Here is a 24,152-nt window from a genome sequence, read left to right on the forward strand (position 1 = left end):
AAGTCTATTAGCCCAAGTAAATGACTTGCTCTATTGGAAACGCCAGTAAATTTTCAGCTTACCACCCTATCTTATTCAGCAATTTTTAATCCTGCCAAAAGCAGCCCTATCACATAAAAATCTTAACCATATTCTCTGACATTAAATAGACTAACCTGCAAAAAGAGACGGCTTTTACTTTGCAGTTTGTGCACAGTGCTATTGGAGAGAGAATGCATGCAGTTACGTTCACTCTGACTTTTCATTTCTAACCTAACATAACCTTCTTTCAAAGTCCTGAAAGAATTTTGCATTCATTTCATATTATTCTACCACAAGTTTGCTTGTCATCCAGTGTGATATCCTTTCTYGTGGTGGACGTATGGTTGGCTAGAAAAAAAATCAAGAGGGTATTAGCTTTGCTAGCGAGCATCAGCAGTGACCTGGAAATCAGCCGGGGAGCAGCTTCGAGGGATGTTACAAGGGATGGGGTAGCCCCCAAAGCAAATCATTGAAATCAATTAAAAAATAAAAGCTTCCTTGGCTGCCCTGGCCATAGGGTCTAGACTTCACGCATCGCAGACCACCAGCACACACACGCCGAGAGCGTAGCGCTCCTTCTGCAGCCAGGGCCAYCGCAGCGTGGGCCGACCACCGCGGGCAACTTCACCGCTGCAGCCGCATCCCGCGAGCTCCGCCACGGCGCGTTTACACAGACTGCCCGCCCAGTTAGCAACCTACCTCCAAGACTAATGCATGCCACCAGCTGCTTGGGAATTAATCCGGGGTGACACAGCGCYGGAGGTTAACAGCCGCTGCTTAGGGCCCGCTATTTACTGCCGTTCCCACCTGGGGCTGAGCTAMCCCCAGCAAACTGTGCAATGCTCGTGAACGACTCTGGTTAACACTTTAKCATGCCACTTCTAAATGCACACATGTGGTTTCCAACTACTTCATTCAGAGAAGTCAATAACATCTGCGGAGACTAGCTGCCACGCTAACAGTACCGCAGAGCTCCACGCGAGCGCAGGAACAGCCGCTGGGACTGGATGCTGGTGTGTCTCGGTGCAATCTGCTGTCCCTGACTCGGGTGAAAGCTCTTCTGGCCAGTGCCCAGACACCCTTCCCTCCTCTTGTTCCCAGCATGGAAGAAAATCTGGGAATTAAGAGAGGTCACCTAACTCCTGGCAAGGAGGTTCTCATTTACCTACTTACTCTGTTCTATTCTCTTATTTAGAATAAATGTCAGTAACGAGTRTCACTGCACAGAGCGCAAGATAAAACTCCACACAAGCAAGCAGGGAAAGTCCACTTYTGTTTAGGAAATATTCAGTTTTTCGCTCTTCCTTTTCTCTTTGACCACACGGCTGTACGTAACTCTGCCTTTAAAACATACACAACTTTTAATCAGTCCCTCAGTAAAATTGTCCTGATGTTTTACTTATTCACCATAAGATTACATTTCCCAGCGTAGTTCATTTTAAGATGCATTTAAAAAAATCTTTATCCAATAGCAAATAAAAGATAGAAATAAGTTTAGTGCTATATTTTTCTCTGGGAATGTCCTGATAAAACATATATATGAATATATAAGTAAATTATCACCTCATTGGAAAAAAAATACTCTTTTCTGTTTAAAGAGATATTTTCTTTTTTCTGTCAAGGCCTGCAAATGTTTCCTGAGTCATGTGATTACAAAAATGTAGAATCACCCTCCTAGAAAGACTATTTTACGATTTATCACCAGGACTAAACCAGCTGCAGCTGTGAAGAAGCGTTAGAATATTAGCTGTTATATTACAGAAAAAGCTCTTATTTATTTTGTGCCTTCAGCTCCAGAGATTTGCAGGAATGTTCAGGAATTTCTCTGTATTTCTCTCTGCTACAGAAGTTGCTCATACTGAATTTTCGCTAGACGGTTTGTTTCAGATTATATTTGACAGAAGGAACTTTAATCCACATAATATGTAAAAAAATATTGCATTTTAACAAGAGTTTTTGCTTATGTTTTTCTCGTCACTGTCACTGAATGTTGAATAAGACACAACTCAGCATATCAAGATGAGCAGTTACCGGTATTTAGGTGCCTTAGGCTTAAGCACTGCTCAAATATTATGAAGAAATTAACTCTGATAAAGATGAGTTATTATTTCCTAAGAATGTTCTTACGCTACTTACATCTCAGATCTCAGCACAGGAATAAATATGCATGACTTGGCCTTAAACCAGAGCTGTTCTCAGCCTGATGTTTAAGTTTATTCCTCTATTTTCCGTTGGTCACAACGCGTCCTAATACCTTCGGGTGGCCGTTCCACAAAGCACTGAAGCATAACCTTAACTTTACACGCGCACTCTTTGTGAACAGTAACTTTTCAAGCAGAGAAAAAATAATTTCAGTGTAACAGATGTGATCAGTAATAGTCACTCACCGCTGTCTATGGCCAGAAACAGAGCAGTGTACACGTTATTGTGCACGTACGGAGACTCCCGGTCCAGGACGGCGGTGGTGCCAATGGTACCGTTGGTAGGGTTAATTTCTAACCAGCCCGCTGGATCCTTGTAAACTGAATATCTAAAGAAGAAGATAAAAAAAACATCAAGAGATTACTCATTGAGACATTTTTGCAAATGGTTGCATCACTACAGGAGAATATATCTTTGCCCTCATTGACTTTCATGGAGTGGAAGAAAGGTAACTTAAATGTTGTGCCTTCCCTGTAAGTTAGGTCATTATCAGTAGGCTCATTTGATAGATGGAGGAACACAAAGAGGTATTAGCTAATATCTTTGGACACATATGCCTCAAAGCYTCGCACTGAAATCCATATTTAAAACTTAAATTAAATAGAAGCYGCTTCCTAGTGTTGATCTTCGGCACGTTACATGCCAGAGGATCTGACCGCTTTCACGCACCGCCGCGACACCATCCATGGACCAGTATCTACAGAGCCCAGGCATATTCTCACATTTCTTTGCTTGCCAGATCCAAAATCCTGTTTGGAGTAGGCGTTATTTTTGATTGCTTTTCTGAGTGTTCTTCATTTGATTGATTATTTTGTGTGGGGCTGGAGATGTGAGAGATGGTGGGGCATGGTGACAAAAGGATAGTTAGCCCATGGATTCATCTGGGCTCTCTTGAGAGTTTGTTACCCAACAGACCCCCGGCTTCTACAGATTTATTCTGCAAGTTATGGTCTGTAATCGATCTCAGGAAGATGCTCAGAATTGTGGAGCAATTCAACCCCATAACTTGAACTGAATAAGGAATCGAAAATGCTGTTCATCAAGGTCACTCAATACATAATTCACTTTTGTGCTTTCTTTGCAATAATCATYGCAAATAGTTAGACACCAAACCTGAAAATATTTGCAGAAATCACTTAGTTTGTGCGCTAAGAATTGCTCCACTTGACTTAAGTAACGACTGTATGAATGGTCATGATTAGGGCCTGATTCATAGCTAAACATATTAAATAATGTAATAACACAGAGCTGAATTAAGTGGCACAAGTTCTCTCTCCAGTGAAATGTGTTAGCATTTTAAACCAAAATTCCAATCATATAATCAATACATACTATAATAACCTGTTTATCTTTTTTGTAGTGGATTGYTATAGCTCATAAACAGCCATGAGATTTTTCACAGACATCCTGAATTACAAGTAATCGACACAMAATCTGTTATTATTTAATGAGTATGTGCCAAGCCAGTGCCTCTTAGTGACATTCATTTAAAAGGTGTGCTATGTTATAATGCTGCCAAAAATAATTTATCAGYGCAACCATTTCCTGAGGGAATAATCAAAAGCAAGAGATTCGTTAGAGGGGAAAAAAAGGTAGGTAAAATAATGAAATAAAATGGCAAGTGCTAGACGGGAAAGAATAAATTGCAGGTCAATAAATAAAGGCATGATCCCTTGCTTTGGCCTCTTGTATCCTTTGGAAGGAGCAAAAATAAGTTGTGATCCCTCTAGCAAATGGCAAAGGCATGTCCATCAGCATGGCTACCAGCAAGCGCAGATGTTCAGCTTCCACATCTGGTTGCCACCAACCCGCTGGTGCCAGGTTTGGACGGGGGTTTTGCCCAGGCACAGACTGACAGCTTTTGCCCAGGATTGCTAGACCTCGAAAAGGCCAGGCAGGGCCACGGCTCTGAGCGGGTCGCTCGCTATCTGCGAGAGACATGAGCATCATTCATTGAGCAGCCAACGTGCGCGTGTCTGAACAGCAAGGCTGAGCATTTGCTGAAGCTGGAAGGAAAACGAATGAGAATGGCCTAGCGCTTGGCTCAAACTTAAATTCCATTAGTACGACAGCACTGTAAAAAGCTACTGAGCAAACTGAAGAATGGGACTTATCCATTCCCCAGCCCAGGAATTTCCCCTCCAAAATTGGCAATATTGCCATGTGACGGTGTCATTAAGCAACGATGCCATGTTTTCCTGTAACTTAAGAAAGATTAGAATAGATTGAACTAATACTAGTGATTGAATCATACATCCTGGGCCTGGCCACCATACCATTCAGCAAGAAGAAAACTAAATTCTTATAAAAGAGAGAAACGCTGGGCAAATTGTGTGAACGAGGCAGTGCACATATTTAGGTCGGAGAAATGCAGGACAGACCCATGGATACCTTGCCCCAGCCCTCAGATCAGATATCCATCGTACCTGCATTAGCTGGAAGGACAGCGAGACTTCAGCTTATGCTTCAGCTTATGCTGACTTCAGCTTATGCTTAGACTTCAGCTTATGCTTCAGCAAGCACAGGGCTCCAGGATCTTTACAAACTGACCATGTGGGCCCATAGGTCCATTTCAATAAGCTATTCTGCAGATTCTACTTCAAAGAGTAATATAGCACTCTCATCTCAGAAGAAAGTCAAAACCGGCCAAGCCGCTGCCAGGCTTGATCTGGAGCCTGCTCCAGGCTTGCAAACCGCAATCTCTGCCGGGCTGCTGAACCATATAGACTCTGCCAAGACCCCATGGGAACACACAGGTGTTTAGACAGCCAACMTCAAGATCAAAATTCAACAAATCCAGCCATGAAAAATTGCACTTATTTGTTAGCCATTCCATGTTAAAATACATTAGAGGAGAGATCTGGAAACCAAAATCATTGGGAATTTATGGGAAAAAGATATAAAGCCTGCAAYCATGTGGCTTATTTGTGGTCCCCTGYAAGTCCCTCAGAGTTTCCCCATGGSGCAGAAGTTATCTCTTCGGGAATATGCAGAAAAGAAGCAAAGGCAAAYGCTAATGCATACTGAGTGATACATTCCCTCAACCCAGCATGTACTTCCACTTCATAACCATTTAAACATTAATCAATACATGAGCTTTATCTCCCATAAAAATGGGTGCTAGAATTGCAACAATGCAGATCATTATTTCATTTCACTTCTTTGTTTCTTTTTTATTGTTGTTTTTATAACTTTGCAACAAAGGTATGCACAAAAAATATGAAACAAGGGCAGCCTAAACAATTCCTAGTCTATTGTAAGACAGCAAATTCTCAATTAACCCCAAAACAATTTAAGAAGATTCAACACTTTTAAAGTAATGAGAATTTAAAATGAATTGTATTATCTTCCCTGATTGCTCTACAAAGCACTGTTGGCTGTGCAAATAAAAACCTGAATTGTATAACCTGTGATTTGGCACAGGATATTGTAAAAGCAGTACTTTGTCTTTCCCACCACATTTCTTACTTATTGTAAGAATATATTGCAGTACAGTTAAGACGATTGTTCTTTGTTCCTGGTTTTTGAGGGTTCTGCTAGCAGTGTGTTTAGAATAGAYTCATTAAGAAAAGCACTATGTAAAATGTCATAGTGGTACAGAATACAAAGATTCACTTTCCACTTTTGACTTTAGCGGGATCTGCTGATTGTGCAGGATTTTTGAAAATCAGGCCATTTATTTAGGTGGTTAAACATGAACTTATGTGCCTACRTGTACCACTCTGTTTTGAAAGTCCTAAGTGCATTAATACGTCTGCTGCAAAGTATAAGTATACGCCTTACATCTACACCAACAAAAAGATGCAGAGAGGATGCAGATGCAGGAAAAGAGAATGCAAAACAAAACATGAAAGTTCATCTATTTGGTACAGAACTAAAATTAAATAGCAGATATTTGGAAATATTTTAGAATTTATAAATGGCATCTTCCTCTTCATGCAATGCAGGAAACTAATAGCCTGGGGTTGGCTAGCAAACAGGCATGGTGCCTGTGGCTGACAGCCTGAYTAGCATGGAAGGTTGCTACACAGGACTCTGGTGATAAACATGGGCATGGAAGTGTAATCAGTGCCACAGCCTTGCACCAGGCACAGAAAGGATTTCACGGCCAGCAGTGGGCTAGCCAAGGGGTCACAGGAGAACAGCCAGGCAGCCAGGCACAGGCTCAGGTGTTGCTGTTGGCAGGGGCTTCCAGAGCTTGGTAGCTGCCAGACTTCTCCCATGCGGAGTCAAGGGGTCTTGGCTCTCATGCTTGAACAGAAAAAAAAAAAGAAATGCAAAATGGAGCATTTTGAACATATTGAGTATCACCACAACAGAAAAAAGCAGTGCCAAATCTGTGCTGCACGACACATCTGCGCCAATTTGACGTGCAGTCCCCTGGCTGTGGCACTGCCAGGAGGTAAGGTGAGCGGTCTAGATAGGCTTGTCGGGGTGTCAGCTTTTCAGCCTTGGACACCTGGAGACAGCTCAAGCTATATTGCACAAAAACAACAGGACCAGAAAGATGCAATTGTTTTGAAAGCAAAAAAGGAGTGGTAAAGTAGCATAGGCTCCACAAAATATCTTCCTGGTTCCGCAGTGAGGCTTTGCTACAATACTGCATGCCAGAGCACAAGAGACCGCAGCGCTGCAGGCAGCGATCTGAACCTGGGGCTGTATGGAATTAAGGAAACTATTTAATTCATGCTAGAGTTAAACACAGATGGCTCAAAATTCATTATCTCCTATATATACATATATATGTGTGCATGTGCGCGTATGTTTACTGGTCCTAGGTCAAAGTGAAAGTGCCAAAATATTGATAGTAATGATTTTAATAGCATGTCAATCTGTTCAATCTGGCTGGCAGGAGTCAGTATCAGAAACAGAACAAAGCTTATTTGTACATTAGATTTCCAAATCACATTTGCAGCTTTTATGGATGCTGGTCTCACTGACATCAGTGAAAAGACTATCAGGCCCACTATTTCATCTTAAAAGTATAGATATACATTTGTATTTTGAACGAAGACTTTCACGTTTTGGTTCATTATCCACATTTCTGAATCCTCAGCAGTTCACCTACATACAATTAGGTAACATATTGAAGCTACCATATCTGTTTTGCTCCTGCTGGGACTATATCATATAATGGCATTCTCTGAAATTTTTCTATGAGCTTTTCATGAACTATTCAAGTAAAACGATCAGTGGGGAAGGTAACTTCACATTTTCCATGCTGAAGAGCTCAGCATGAAAATTCCCCTTTGTCTCCGAACGAAGAATTCTTTAAAAACAGACATTATGTAATCTTTAAAGTCAAGCCAATGTGAACTTAATCTCATTAAGTCCATCTAAAAAATAAAGAGCCATTACCCTTGAGAAAACTTTCATAGGTATTTGGCAGAGACCAGTGTAGTAATTACAGCATAAATATACGCACCTACATAAATAATGGTCATTTTAACAGGATGACTAACATACTTCCCAAAATTCAAATGTAACAGTAAACACCCAGTTTAAAATCTGCTTCATGTCTCAGATGTCTTACGTAGAGTTGGCATAATGTAGACCTTTTAAGAACAAGCTGTACCTCATCATGTTCCATCTTTTCCACTGCGCTATCATTACCTTTTGCCTGCACTAATTACGRGAGCATATGGTACGAGAAACAGTAGAAAGTGAGCCTTACCACCGCGCAGCAATCCCACCACTGAAACACGCTCCGGACTCACTAATGATGACACGCTGCAATTTTCCTGCMGACTGTACGAAAACAAAAGTATTCCTGCTCCAGGAGCTTTTTAGGTTACAAGCTTGGGGAGAGCAACTTACATTTCATACATGTACGCCTCCCGGCTTGCACACCAGGATCTCAAATCGTTCATCCCTCCTGAATGACAGCAACACTGGTAATGCTCTAACACGAGCACTAGGCTAACACTTGATTTTTTAAAGAAAAAATTTTCATGCAACTTCCAGCTTTGTTTTCTTTGACTGTTCATGTCAGGAAAGCCATGGGCAGAATGTTTTTGGAACTGCTGTGGCTTTTCATTTTTTTTCCAGATATTAAAACAAGTGTTGAAAAAAGCATACTAATATCAAGGTGCAAGTGAATATACAGGTGTGCTTTCCCTATTATACCCAGATGTAAATTTATTTTCCTTAAATTTTCCACTGTAGCCTCTAACACCATCACACAGGTTGCCAAGAGATGACTCTTGGTCCTTACGTTTAGCGTGAGGTGGCACGCGTGCTCTACCAGCAGAGAGGCGGCAGTAACTCCATTCACTATTTTAACAAAAACTCTAGCAATGAAATACAGAGATCACCAGTAAGACTCRTATTTACTTATCACATTTGCTGAAAATATATTACCAGAAAGCAGTTCTGTGGAAAATCAATTATTCAAAAGGGCTTTTCATACCTCGTTTCAATACTACTTCCCAATGTGCTTTCCTGTTTCATTACTGAAAGGTCCTGTAACATCTAAAGATATTAAAAAAGACCCACGTATAATTTCTTTCTTTCCTTATGACTTTTGGAGAGCTCTTTTCTTTCTACTGAGATCCACATTACAGGATGTTTTTATATGCTTTTGTATGCGCTGAACTCGGAGGCTGGGAGTTTGCCATTCAATTTGGAGAGGCCAGGATGTGAGCGCTCCAGCGCTTCATCTCTCGCTCAATAGYCAGCGCCGCTCTGTAGTCGCACAAAGCCCCAGCGCCAAGCACCGGCCTCCAGTGCACTTTGCATCGCTCTGCCTTAACTGTTTGATGCCCTCTTTTGTGCCTCCTTTTAAATGAGCACATGCAGTTAGCACTGCAGCGTTGTCCCCTGCGTAATTACCCTCATGGGCACGACCAACTGCAGGCGACGGGCACGTCTACAGACGTATTGGCTGCTCARTGCACCAAGTGCCACAGGTCTCTGGTTGGCACACAAGAGACTCGGCTAAACACAGCTTGGGTACACACGCAACGTTTGAGGATCCAGATATACAGCTTGGCAGTTTCAGGGAACTGGTAACTAAATACTTACAATGGAGCTAATAGAGATGCCGGTTGACTAAGGGCAATAGGTTGGTCGCTCGATGTACAGGACATCCATAAAAGGGGACATAGCAGCGCATCAGCCAGCCGAACCACCTCTTTAACTGTAGCGTTTTCCTTTTCACCCATGTAATATGAATCAACAGAAGAAAAACCCTGCATTAAGCTGCATGCTAGCAATAGCAGACTGTTACTAGTAGTAGCTGATTTAAAGCTAGCCCAGGTATCTACCCACCATGCTGCAGACAACCTACAGAGATTCTCCATTGTAAATAAGGGYTAAAAAGCAACTGGATAACTTTGTGTCACAGACAAAATATCAGCATAAGCCCCTCATCCCTGAACACCAATGAAGCAAAAACACACAAGTGTTCATCTCAAACGCTGCCGACCAGGAGGAAATTGATAACGGCTATCCCATTTTAGGGCTTTTTCTCTCCTGGTCAATTGTACCAACAYGCATGTTGATTACTGACCCCTGAAGTTTGCAGAAATGCTGCATGTATCTAACTTGGGATTCCCTGAGAACATTACTGACACTTTGCGTGTCCCCTTCTGAATCCTAAAGCTAATTGTGTCTTGCTAGACACATCGGTATATGCACGTATGTACATACGTATCCCTTGCAAACACRTGTAAGTGGTAAAGTCACCAGTAAGAGCACTGACGGTCCGTTATGTTAATACATCATTTCCTGCGTAGCTGTGAAGCCCATTGCGTAGCATTTTCAAAATTCTTGGTTTAAAAAAAATAAGACAGAGGCGACAAACTGTTTTCTCAACGAAATTAACTTCTTGCTTGTTTTCAAGAAGATGCTTAAGAATGAGAAACTCTCACACACCCTTAACAATCTCTCGTTTCTGTCCTGCAACATTAAGGGTAACGATGCTCCCYCTTCCAAAGGCAATTCCTCGCGCTTTCCTCTTCCCAGCCACGCGGAAGGCCCCGACAGCCCGCGGCGCCTGGCTTGCGACCGCCTGCGCAAGAAACTGTCAACCAAGCACTAAGAAGCCCCCAGCAACCTTCAAAAGATACTATTAAAAAGCCAGAGAGAAAGMAAAACCCAAACTTTCATCTGTTTGTACCTTCCATTCCCCACACCTGACTTACACGCTGCAAATGGGGCACTAAGCCTAGTTAGCTAGCTTTTCCCATTAAATACGTGATCGCACAAAATGCATGGTTTTGAATTTGGACTGAAACGCTGTTACTAGAAGAATGACTATATGCTAAAGGTGCAGCAGACTGTAAAATATCTCCTGTAGTGCTCTCCTGCAGAGATTCGGACGTGCTCAAATTACTTTGGGTAGATTCTTTAAAATAAAAAATGTAACATCTAAAAAGTRAATTTAATATACTGAAATAAACTAATATTAATATGAATAAACATATCATTAAAAAAAAAAACCTGAAATAAACCACATTTTCTGGCTACGTTGTTGAGAAAGGTATTAGGTCAGTTGGATGGATTTTTAAACTTACTGCAGATGGAGGATTTATGCAATAGCTGTTTTTCAGCTTCACGGAACAGGTTTATGGGCTTGCAGTGTGTCTGTATTTTCACAGGCTGGAAATGTCAACTTGGAGTACAATTTAAAAAAAATAAATTAAAATCCCCATCAGTGTTGTGCCACAAGTCACCCCGTGCATTTTTGGTCACTGAAAACTCATGTCGCTCTCTGATAAACTGGACACGCTCCAGGGTGAATTCRCCGGAGCGCTGCTAATGCAGAGCCCAGCTCTGCGCCCGGCCGGGGGCCAGCCGCGGCCGCTCTTCTTCCGCAGGTGATCCTGGAGGGTCTCCCCGCCGCTAGCCGCTTACGCGTGCACATAAGCGTACGCATATGTTACTCTTACCCTATCTGAGCAGGCATCGCGCTTTGCTGGCTACGATGCCAATCTGGCATTGGAAACAGTGGAAAGAAAAATACTGGATGAATCGGTCCRCAACGCACGCAGCTCTGCGGGGACACGCGGCGAGCCACGCTCCCAAACTCAGCGGACCGAGACACACCGCCTTTTAAGGCTTAGGCAAAGACATGGGTTTGGTCAGGTATTTGGCGCTAATTTTTGCATTGATTTAGGCTCAAGGAAACCTCATTTCAGCCTGCGCTACAGAAACGCGTATTTTAGAGCGCGCTGTCCCGGGGATGCCGCCGCGCCGCGGGGCTGAGCGTGCCGCGGACGGAGGCGCCCCGCTTTCCACCAACATCCCGCCGCGCTGCATCGCGAACAAGCTTCCGCTTGAGCCTTCTCCTTTCGTTCCCCTTTCAGCTTACCAGCAATATACAGAAATTTACAGCCAGGAGAGGAGCCTGCCCCGCGCTCTGGAGGATCACTTGTCTCAGCCCTTCCACCGGCATCTGTCCGAACCACGTTAATAAGTCACTGGAAAGGCTGCTGGAAGCGTAAAACCAATTTCTCAGCAGTATTTCAGCTATCAGGGTTTTATCTTTTTTTTTTTTTTTGTTACAACATATTAAAAAGGGCAGACAAAATTATAAAATGGAAAGCGTCGACACATCTTGTTCTACAGCAATATGCCATTATAGATAGGAAAACTGTAACATTTGGGGTATTTTCAGATTAAAAAATATAATTCAATTTTTTTAAAAAAAATCTGTTGGAAATAATAAAAATACATCTTCCCTGTAAAAAATACATTTTCCCTGACTAAATCATATTTTCTACAAACAAGCAACCTCGGCAGGAAAGATCTGCTGGAAAAAAAAAAGAAAAAAGACAAACAACCACTTGCGCAGTTCAATCCCTTTTGCAGTTAACTGGTCCGCAATACAAATACTGCTTTACATGGGCGGGAGGGGATTATAAAGCAGAGATGTCTCTATTTGGGGAGTTTTCTCTCGGCTTCGCTCGGAGCCAAGTGCGGATCCAGCAGGCAGAATTAAGTCGCACACCTCGCAGAGAATTAAATCGCATGCCTCGCGCAGATTGCTTTTTTGTTGTTGTTSCGGCCAAGCGAAGGTAAAACCTTGCCAGCGCAGGCAAACTGGGACATACGGGACCTCGCGTAGAAAAGGTCGAATGAAAGCGCTTCAGCTCCTCGTCTTTACTGCTGACGACGGATCAATGTATACCCAGCACCGGCTCTCGCTGCTCACTGGATCAGAAGGAACGCGGCAGAAATCAGAATCAGCGTTACGAAAAGAAACGTGAGCGTCATTCTCAACTGCTTTGCTCAACCCTTTTTGAGGCTGAGGCACTAAAAATATGAACTTTAGCCCTGGCGGTGGTTCCGGGCCCGGACGGTGCAGTTTGCAGGACGGGGGCCACCGGGCAGACTGCATTTCGGTGTTCATCTGCAGGGCGCGCTGCAAATTACGCACAGCGCCTCGCCGTCGCAGCCAAAACCYTTACCGCTTCCGATTTACTCGGCTTGTCACATCAGTCACTTAGCAGGCTGGCTTTCATCACGGTTCTCTGTCGGCGCCGATATGATCAAAACAGGATGGAAAATTAGACAAAACTCTGCTTCTAGCCCCTTGCCACTGAAAAATGCCGGATGGGAAAATGGTCGATTAATTAGCTATTTGTGTGGCGCGACAACAGGAATAAACCCTTGGCTCCCGTGAGGAGAGAAACTGGGGAGTCATTGCACACAGAATTAAAAAAACAAAACAAAACGAAACAAAACAAAAAAACTCCCACCAATTAATCGAATGAAAATACTATAATTGTAATAATCAGGTAGTTAAATAAAACATTATGGAAAGGAAAACATGTTATTTTTATCGTACAGTCTTCCAAACATTTCTCTGTACCAAGACCTAATTCCCAGCATTTTTTTTCTCCAGGGCAAATTAAAAATCCTAGAAGCTGTGGTGTAATGAACAAAAATGCATGCATGTATGTATTTTTTAATCAGAAGTGATTAGGGCCTATGGTTAAATGAACCCCGAGGCTATAACTATCTGAATTATYCCTAAAGCTAGGGAATAACACACCATATCTGGGACTAACACACTAGTATAATCAGGTTGTTACTACTAGAATAATTGTCAACACACGCAARTCAGTGAAAGTTTTTTTCACTGGAGCAATTGCGCCTCAAAGCTAATCAGCACCCGACGAGCTGGAGGTGCTTTTATGAAGTACCTGGAGGAGGTTTTGGCAGCAAAACTCTATCAGAGTTTCTGCACCTCCCCGTCTTTACAACCGCACTTCCCGCAGAAGCAGCGTCTCCCACCACAAAGCCACCTGCGGCTTTCTCGGAAACGGCTGAGTCCAGATACTCTCCAAGACGGGCACGTTTTGGCAAGAGCCCAGCAGACTCCCCACGACAACGTCGTTGCTGGCTGCAGCCGTGAGATGGCTCATGCAGGGATTCGATGCCAGTTACATTTTGCTACGGGACATGCCGAGAAGAGGCTCGCTCCTGGGAAGCATCAGTCTACCCAGATCAATAAAACTCCCTTTGGACTGTGGTTCCCACCGCCAGGAACCAGGCTGCTTCCAGCAAGGGATTAGTTAAAAAGCCTGGAAACCTGAGCTAATATCGCCCAAACGCCGAACTCACCGGATCCGCTCCTGCCCCTTATTAACATCTATTGACTTTGGGACAAGTCTCATAAGGAAGGCGGGGAATTAACGCTTCTGTAAATTAATTTCCAAAAGGAAAGCGTAACGAACTGGTGTACAAGCCGAATAATCATTTTAGCGCAGTTTACCTGCTGTGCCAAYGCAAGACTTCTGCAACGCGGAGGCCCTTCCAGGCAGCGCTTCGGCTGTCAGGCACCCCCCGCGCCTCTTCCTCCGGCTCTCACTTGCAGCCTTTTTTGCCTGATGTTGCTATATTTTCCTCAAAAATTTTCGTAGAATTAGAAACCAGTATAATTCTGGGGGACATGCAGACTAGGTTATCCCAGAGATGGGCAATAACTCCTTGACACCCTGACAATAAGCAATCGTTAATTTTATAGCCGGTGCAGACCRCTCTCCCTCCTGCCAGTGGAGCAAACAACATCAAGGAGAACATTTTTTAATTGCTTCCTAGGGATTTAGCAGAAGAGCTTCCTTTGATATTAAACGGAGCTCTGGAGCCTAAATGGGCACAACTTTCCCCATTAATTACAGGTGTTTGTTAGGCAGCGAGGAACGTCCGCAAACGGCACAAATGGAAAGAAAGGTGCTTAAATCTGAAYGCTTTGGGGCTGTACTCACGGGTGCTCCTGGCTGCTCTCGAGACATTCAGAAAAATCGACAGCATGAAGACCAAATTACAATCTTTCAAGTTAGAAGATAAAGAAGGATGATTTTGTCAGTGTTTTTCTTTTTTTTCCAGAGTTCAGCTTTCACTGGGGAAAAGATGTGCTCCATATCTATGAACTGTATCTTTTTTTTTTAATTAAAATGTGGGAAAAAGAAGGAAAGAAAAAGATGAACCATAATAGAGGTAAAGRAGGAGGTATTAGCCAAAAGCGGACCATTCCAAATGAAGGAAAATAACAAAATCTTATGAATTGTTAACTCTTGAGTTGAAGGAGACTGTGAACATCAGTGAGTGAGCACAGTTACTTGAAAGTCACAGAGACCTTGAAAACTTAGAAACTCTGTGAAGTCTATTCTGCCACAAAAATCTGGATCGTAGCCAGAAAAAGAAAAAAAATATTAACAAGATAGACCTTTTCACAGAAAATAAGTGCCAGACTYGCAAACCTCAACTTTGACATCAGTGGAAGACATTAGCTAAAGCTGTAAAGGCGATCCCGCGAAGGAAGGCTCAGTCTGTCGAATTAAGGTCAGTAAAGATAAAGTGAAAGGCTCTGAGGAACGAAGGACGAAAGAGCTGAGCTGATGTCGGATAAAGCAGAAAACACTCATCTCTGGAACCGGCATGTGAAGTCCCTCCCGTACAGCGTGCCGCAACGGGAAAGGACAGACCCAGTGACTACCATTCAAAGAAAAGACATCTCAACAATCACGTGAGTAGGGAAAAAAAGAAGAAAAGCAATGAAAAACGAGCAAAAAAATAAAAATAGTAGGAAACCTCTGGCTACTGTTATTCTAGCCAAAATACTTATGTACATGTATACTCCTTGCAACAAACCAGCACAAGTATTTTCACTAGTTAGCTGAGCAACTAAAGAAACTAAAGAAAGACCAAAAGAGACTACTGTGAGAAAGGACAGAATTTAACATGCAACAACTTGTCCGTGCAGTAAGTAGCAGCTCGGAAAGAAGCTCCGTGAAGAAGCTGATGCTGCCAGAAAAGTAATCGAACCAGCTGCTGCACTGACAGAGGTGGGACCTTCCCTGGAGTCGGATGCTCTAAAGCCCAGTGCACAAGCGGGAAACGGGGATGGAGCTATCCTACAAGAAAAAAGTCAGGCCTCTTCATTAACTTTTTTTTGTAGCCCAAATTTTCCTGTGTTTCCTTTAAATTCCTATTGTTTCTTCATGAAAATTATTATGTGTATATATGTGTGTGTATAATAACACACATACACACACAAATAAATTTGTCCAAGTAGGATTTCTCATGGAAATTCCATTTATTTACATGGATAAATGGATCACTGTGTGATGTTTTTTTGAATTATTTTGGCATTATTTTTGGAACATTATAGTAAAAACTTGTGCTAAAATGACATCTTGGTAAAAACCATATCCTTACCATTACTTCACATCAGAGCATGTTTTCAGTTGTATATTAAAATATAGGAACATGATAACACAAATTTCATGTCAATGTCTACATGAAAAACATATGAAATCTTACCTAATGTTAGATTAATGATCCAATTTTATCCAGAGGAGCTGGAAATTCTCAAAGGTTTTATGAAGAGCCAACAAATTAGTAACTTTATTTCCACAAAAAGAGAACTCAAATAGTTTCAGAAAACACGTCACTTTGGTATTATTACTATAGCAGTTAAGATAGTTTTCTCCTTAGTTTTTTAGTTTTTTGTTATTTAAAAATAACTGTATTCATAGTAGGAAAATAGACTATCTTGATGCATTTCCATAGTTATGGAATAGCCCAGAGGAATTAATACCTACTGAGTTAAAATACTTTCCAACCCTACAGCATTCAATAAGAGAGAAGGAAAAGGTAGGTGAGAAATTCAATAGGATGTGTGATAATGTGAGAATATAATACTCAAGAAAGTTCACACTATTGTCCAATCCTATAATATAAAGAAAAAAGCAATATGCTTATTCCTAGCTAATAATAACAAAAATTGTTTCCTTTTTTTTCCAGTTGATTCTGAATACCCTATGCATTTCATGGGGTGCATTTCTTACAGAAGATACTTAATAAATTCTCTTTTATATATTTTTTTGTAATTATAGGCAAAATCCTGTCTGAGGTTTACGTGACTGAGTATGCAGAACCACACAAAAAAACTCAGGCAACCACTTTCTGTCCAGCATGTTGAAGCAACACATAAAATTATGCCATGTCTTTCCCTTTATTTTAGACCAGTTGTTTTTGTTTGCCTAACTTACTGTCTTTAATGGCCATGACAAATGAAAAGGAAAGTGTGATTTACCCTTTTTTGATCTCTGTGAAGCAGATTCCCAGGTGTTCAAGCTGTCCAAAGGCACTTTAAAGTATATGCACTTTCCTCCTACTTGTCTGGCCCTTATCACTTTTCAACATTGTGTATAATCATGTCTTAGCTGTTTTATTTATAATGTCATCAAATCTGGGTTGTTACATTCGTTATAGGTTGCTGTGCTGATTTTTTCTTCCTGTTTTTGCCTGTGCCTTCAAGAGATGTTAGAAAAATGAAATACTACTTTTCACTTGCTGAACAACAACATTGAAAGTCAGATTCCAGAGTTAGTTATTCCAATGGATATTCATTGTAACATCCCTTGTCTCACTGCTGTAGCTGTAAAATATATAGCCTGTATAGGTAAGTATTAATAGAGAAGAAAACTGATAAAAATTAAGGACTCAAAAGGAAATGAAAGAATTACAGTTGTTCGTTCAACCTTAATTTGCCACAGTGACACCTAGCGATAAACTTTAAATCTAGGCCTTGCTTGAATCCAATCCGATATTAATGAGGCCATTAATGAGATACTTCTCCAATGGCCTTTCACTATTTGCTCAAATATAGCTCTATTTCCTTCAGGATATCTATTGCATTCAGCGCACAAAATATATACAGTGCTCACGGAATGGAAGTCATTTAATTCCTCTCCTTGGTTTAGCATTAAATATTAGGTGTTACTATGCTCTATTTGAACCCCGTCGTGGATGCTCAACGTTTAGTTTTCTCATGGTCCTTTCCCTTGGGCTTAGGGATCTGCATGTTTTGCAGGCCTCCTTGAACCCATCTCCACAGCATCGCTGCAAGAAGGAGGAGTATCAATGTTTCAATTTTATAGATGTTTCTGCTCTACTAGTACAAAAGTTTCTTTTTACTGCCCTGAAGCATTATCAGAGAAATTCTGTGGCTGCATTTGTTTTTAATGTACAAAATGCTACCAGTGACCCAGGGCTGAATCTCAGGAGGATCTGGGCCTTAGGCAGATAGAATTCAATTGGAAAATTCCCATTTGAAAGGAAAAAGAGGAAGCATTACTCTCGTAGGCTCATTAAAGTAGGTGAATATGCAAAAATTCTCTAGGGTTTGGAATATTCATGGAAATCTGGGTGAGACAGATTAGTATGTCCAAGGCAAGGCCATGCCAAGTACCACCCAATGGATCTACCCCAAGGGATCGCATGGGTAATAATTATCGAGCTGTATGTAGAGTATGCATGCATGTCTCTGTAGGCATATTTATCTAGAGCATAATAGTCATAAAATTAGGAAGAAGTCAGTCCCTAGCAATTCACATCTGAACCAAAAGTGGATCTGCAGGCTTACTGCTACTTAACAAAGTGCATAATTTCACTTTTTACTCAGAAACTATTTTACAGAAATTGGCATCCCTATTACTAAGCTAATAGAAAAATTCCAATTGAACTCTACAAGATTTTTTTCCCTATTACAGTAACATTACAGAGCTTCACTTAGTAAAAAATGAGTGCTTAAACCTCCTGACAATTTCCTCACCTAACTTAAATTTCACTCTAAGAATAAGTGTCTGGGAGTCTGAAAGCGGATGGGGTGCTCAATTCCTCAAAATGCGGAGACTAGCGATGCCTTGCAGCTGAACGGGGGCTGCAAACATACAGCAGAAGTTCCACACATTTGTGAAAGTCTCTGCTTTGAGATCAAATCCTAGACCCACATTCAGTAGGAATTTTGCCACTGATTTCAGTGAGTCCATGTTCTCACTCCACCTTTACTTCTGAAGACGGCAAATTAACGAAAAGTAGCCATAACATTGGCATCTCATGTCCTCACAGCAGGGCAAAAAGCTTGGAAAGAATTATAGTTTTCTTCCCAATCAGGATACGAATGCAAAGAAACACCAGCTCCAGTATCATTTGAGACCTGCACCTGCTTTAAAGCTGGAAGGGTACAAGTCCACAAGACAAACAAGAACGGACTATTGCACCCTTCCCCCGATGGCAGGATTCGGGACTCGATGCATTACCGGTCTTCTTGGCAAACTCTTGTTTGAATGTTGGTTTTACATCCTTGGCCCTCTTTTCAAATAACACTGCTCACTAGAGTTGCATCCTTTACATATTATAAGTCCAAATAAATCTCTGTCTAGATACTGCTGAAAGCTGTAAGAGCCACACAAGCGCGTGCACGCATGGTCTGACTTGGCCTTCTCCGTGGGCTTGCCCCCCACGCAGTGTCCCCAGATTTGATAGCCAACTTTTATAACCAAGATACTCTTTACTGCTTTCAGAGGCAAACTCCTGCCTGTTCTGCAACTAGAAGAGATCAGTAATGACAAAGTGAGTTATTGTCAGGATCTGACTTCCACCGCAAGCATAACTTGTGACTGATATATCCTATTGTTATGTTTCTCAATCAGATCTGCAATATTGTTTTGTCAGTGACATGAAAAATGTGCCCTATAATTTCACAGTTCACAGCCATCCATTCTGAGTGCTGACATGGTTGAAATCATAACGTGGCATAATATTGTTATGCAGGAGAAAGACAGAGGGTCTAATTAAACTCCCCTTAAATGTTACATTCATCCTTATTAATCAGGAATTTGGGACTCTTCAGGTAATATCAAGGGAGGCTAAAATTGATTTCTGTGGCTTATTTGATTATGTGAAAACACAGATTCTTAAGTCTATCATATATAGGTTTAATACCAACATATTAAATATGATTTATGCTGTCAAAGTAGAGCAGATGGAAAATTTCAAGCATACAATACTCTGACATGTATTGTCAAGAGTGACAAAGGCTGGCTTCACGTAGCTGGGTTCCCTGTAAATTATGCGTCACTGGATTAAGAATTCCTGGGACAGCTGCTTTAAGTAGTCTTTAATAATTTAATTCATACACTCCTGCTTTTTCAGGGACTAATCAAGGAGAGAGAGATTAATCCTTTACTCTCCAGAAAGGGATGCACTTCTTCAGGAGACCTGCCTCAAAGAGTCTGGGTGAAAACTTGCTCTCTGGTGGGCTTCCTTTTCTATCAGGAGAGGGTAAGAAAAAATAGTCAGGTACTTAAGTCTGAGGTCAGGGTCTGGGTTCTTGCAGAACTACCATAGACAGAGAAGCCTGGAGATAGGTAGATTCTGGAGGTTTAGCATTTTATATAGCAGTTAAATTATTATGCACCTCATGTGGTCAGGTGCTGTAATACCTACCTGCTCACGTATGCTAATCTTTCTCTCAAACCTTGGCACCAGCTAGGAAGGACCCAATGGCCCTAGGACCAGGTGTCAGCACAGAGCAGCCAGAGAGAGCGCGGGAAGCCTCCCTCACCACCCGCACACCAAAGCTCACCCCGAACGGCATAGATGGCATTTCTCTTGTCCTGAAAAAAGTACTAAAAATTAACATATACAAAGCTGTACGAGAGTGGAAGAGGGCTGACATCTGCTGTAATGCTGAGGCAGAAAATATCGATAGGAAGAAGAAGAGGAAAAACAGGGAGTTAGTGGTGTTCACCACTAAGAGAACCACCAGAAGCAGCTGAGAAATAAATAACTCCTAGGGACTCCCTGAAATGCTAAGTGAGAGATATGGACAAGTTTGCCCATGAGCAGCAAGAAGAGCGAGTAACAGGTTTGGGGAAGCAGACTCTCGACATCTGTTCCCCACCCTGAGGAAAAGAAGGTCCTGTAATAGGATAGCTCCAGTATTGAAGCCGACAGCGCTGAAAGTGGCTTTCCTGAGCGGTCAGCTTTAGACACTGTCCACAGCTTTTATAGGACCTGCTTTCTGGATCTGGCAGATGTTTTAATTCCCCCTGGCACTGGGACTTTACTCCAGTCATTTATTCTCTTCAGTCTCATTTCAGCAGTTTGCTCCCACCAGAGAGAGTCTTTTGCCAGCTGCTTCCTCCAAGTTAATTCAGACTCTGTGATCTGTCCACACAGTGCTAGCCAGCTACAAATCATTTTCGGAACAGGAGAAACGGGGCCCAATTTTATTCTCAAGTCATTATCACCCTTCTGGAGTTACATCAGTGCAAATGTGACTATGAGTGGAGAATAAAGGAGGTGTGGTACCACTCCAGGAGCAAGTTTGCTCCTTTCCCACCTTCTCCCTTCAGATATTAGTACTAGTCTAATTACGCAATATATATCACAGTGATTACCTATACCACTACAGTATTAATATATTAAAAACAAATGAGAAGACTGTTCCACAGAGTGCTATCGAGCTAATAGTTGACTCGTGGTACGTACAATTATAAACGATACTTGTAGCATGAGGGAATTGGCCAAGTTCTTTATTTTAGAAGTGATTAAGTCTCTCCTTTTCCTCCGTTGTCCGCCCAGCCTGACACCTGCAGCTCTCTGAGTTACTGGTTCAGTGCTTTTGCAGGAAGAGCAAGGAAGAGGAAAAACTTTTTGCTTAGAGCAGGTTCCCTCTCTACCTGGCTTTCCTTCTAACAGAAAAAGAAAAGTAAAAAGTCAAAAGAAGGAAAAAGGAGGAAAAAAGAAAAGCAATTTGCACTGTCCAATATACAGCAACTTCAGATGTAGAGATGTGCTCCAAATTCCCAACAGCTAGATTCAGGCAGGCCATAAATAAAACTGCCGAGCCAACTTGCAATGCTCTTGGGCGTAACTTGCAGAGAAAAGCCCTGGCGCTGCACGCTGAGAGCGGAGCTCAGCCAGTCATTTATAACAATACGACCATTCTTCTGTCTGCACAAAGAAAACAAATCTCCTGTTGTTAGGAATCAAAGCCTAGTCCTTCAGACTTTAGGAGACATATTTAACAAGGACTAAGTGTGTTACTTCATAAGCATCCACTCTTTAAGACTTCCTATCCTTCTCTCATTTTATATTACCTCCATAAAGTGATTGCAGGGTATCCCAAAAAAGCAGGTTTATTGACCGCCACCTGCAACGAAAGTCCTTTAAAGAGGCTCGATGTGCATCACCGTATGCAAAATTGATCCTGTAAGTGTTCATGAGGAGTCTGATCTGGAGTCTCATCCTCTCTTAAAAGGGGACCTGGATCTCTGAAAAAGTCCTGGCAAGAGACGTGAAAATGGCTTCTTGAATCGTCTTTGCAATTCATGGCTTGTAAGTTCATGCCATGTAATGGTGGTGATTGGCAGCAGAAAGAGGAGTAACCGAAGTAAACTATTTCTTGCTTTATTCCTGTGAGTACTCTTCAGTTTTCTCAAATATTTGAGACTTGGAAGAAACTCACTGAACTATCAATCCCACTTCAGCACAGTTTCAGGACCATTTTAGAGAAGCTTAGGCAATCATTTCATTTTTTGAACACCGAGTAAGCAAACCACAGCTGATTTTGCTTCCACTAAATACTGGAACGTTTGCACTGACATCAGCTAATGCCACTAACTAGCCCCAAAGTTACAATGACGTAATCTAAAGCAAAATTTCGCCTAGTAGTACAAGTTCCCATTCCCAAAGTCAATGGGCAGGTCATTGTCCGGCAGCTTTTGGTGAAATGACAAGTAAAGAAACGTGATTACTTTTAACTTAGTGTCTGTAAGGTTCAGCATCATCGTCCCCAGGTCTGCTGTTCAGGGATGAAGCCTCACTGGGTGTAAACACATGGACTGCAATATGCAGCACGCACTTTATGTAAAGAGCAACAGCCTAACCACCTTTCAGATCAACCAGCAGCTGTTAGCTGGAAACGATGATRATAACAAATACGATTTTACTCCCATTTCCAGAACAGCAGAGCTATCAACCCCCYAGCCAGTGCAATAGCAGCACCGCGGCAGCCCTGGCTCCTGGCTGCAGGGTAGCAGGCAGCCAGGTGGCCGGACTCGACAGGCTATTCAAACCTGGAATGATTCATCTCCAAGAAACGGGGATTGACTGCTTTGTGTCAGCTTTYAAGCAAAAAAAGGGGCCTTCAAATTACAACAGTTGAGATTTCGCCACTAAGTCAATGTACCTTAATCTATGCTTCCAGAAAGCACATAGACTGCATGGGATCAGCCGGAATTGGATGCAGATGAAGAAAATTACACACACATATATCTTAGTTACATATATTGTTTTAGATACTTTTGGCAGTTTTTTTGTCTTCCTGTGAAACTCACTGCAGTTTGGGTTCCTTTTCTAAGTTCTCTTGCTTCAAATACTGCATTTTAATTATATTTAATGAATTAGATATGCTTTAGAGCTACAATAAACTTTTCTTGTGAAGATATTTCTGAAGTATTGAGTCACATCACTTACTGAGAATAAATACTGCAATAATATATTTACATAAATAATTTAAAATCCAAGAGCACAGTAGGTAATAAAAATATATTGCCATGATAAACCATGAAACCAAAGAACATTGCTTTAATTAAAAATTACAAATACACTGCAGTAAGCAACTTATTTACACATAGTTTAAAGTCTAACTATTGAATATCATGGACTTGTTGAATTCAAAAAGCGAAAAACTACTTAAACCAATAACTCCACATASGCAAAATATTGAGGACCATAACTGTGTTTAATTAAGACCAACTGTTAATAATAGGTTTCAGAGAGTGAGCTCTTCTTTTAATTTCCCAAGGTAGAAAATGTTATTAAATTTGGCCTTTAACTTCTCATTGACATGTACACTTGAAACTTCTGATTAAAATTTCAGAGGTTAGGAAGAGGCACCCAAAATTAAACTCTTAAATCTGGCACAAAAATAACAACGATTCCTGATTAAGAAATCAAATTTCAGAAACTTCATTACTGTTCTATTAATAAATTGTTGGGTTATAATTAATATGGGGCCTGCTGGATTTCTTTTTTCTAAAAAAGTTGGAAAATGTAGAGGAAATTAAGTATTTTAAAAAATAGGTTAATGAAGCTAAAATGTGTGATCCCACTTGAATAGGTTCCTTTTCTCTCTGGGAGTGATCCCAGAGGAAGAAATGCTACTTTCCACCCCAAAGCTACACATTCAGGAAAACCCACCAGTTTGGTCTGCTCTTTTCTTTCCAGAAGGTCCATAGCCCAAAGTTCACTGTACTTTTTTCAGACCTCTCCCAGGGAATTACAGGATTGGGTATAGCTGCGAAAGTCAGTCTTAAYCTAGTTTGGAAAAGGTATGATTTAGAGTAAGATTATACTTGACACCTTCATTATTTAGCTGCTCAGGACGAGCATGCAAGTCTTGTTTCTGATACGACGGTTCTACATTGAGCTTTGAAATATTAACATCAGGAGATCAGAGCCAAYACCACGCAGCTTCCCTGCTAATCATGTGCAAACTGATAGCTAGACCTGAAGTTACATGCTTTTGAGCCTCACAAATACTTAGAGGCTTTTTTTTTTTCAGTGTAATACATTTTTGCCAGCTTGTTTGAGCTCTTAAATGAAGTTCTTCCTCAGTCTGC

General features: G+C 41.5%; 1 protein-coding gene across 2 annotated transcripts in view; it reads right to left on the bottom strand.

Moving 5' to 3' along the window:
• The window catches only part of CDH13 (cadherin 13), a 482,277-nt gene that overhangs the window by 33,215 nt on the left and 424,910 nt on the right, over window positions 1-24,152 (bottom strand). For both annotated transcript variants that reach the window (XM_085306414.1, XM_085306412.1), the window contains exon 11: window positions 2,409-2,551. In XM_085306414.1, coding sequence (XP_085162540.1) covers window positions 2,409-2,551 — 143 coding nt within the window. The remainder of the gene's footprint in view (window positions 1-2,408; window positions 2,552-24,152) is intronic.

This window comes from Rhea americana, unplaced genomic scaffold, assembly GCF_003343005.1.
Source record: "Rhea americana isolate MKP2758 unplaced genomic scaffold, rheAme1 scaffold_24, whole genome shotgun sequence".
In the NCBI taxonomy this organism is placed as follows: Eukaryota; Metazoa; Chordata; class Aves; order Rheiformes; family Rheidae; genus Rhea; species Rhea americana.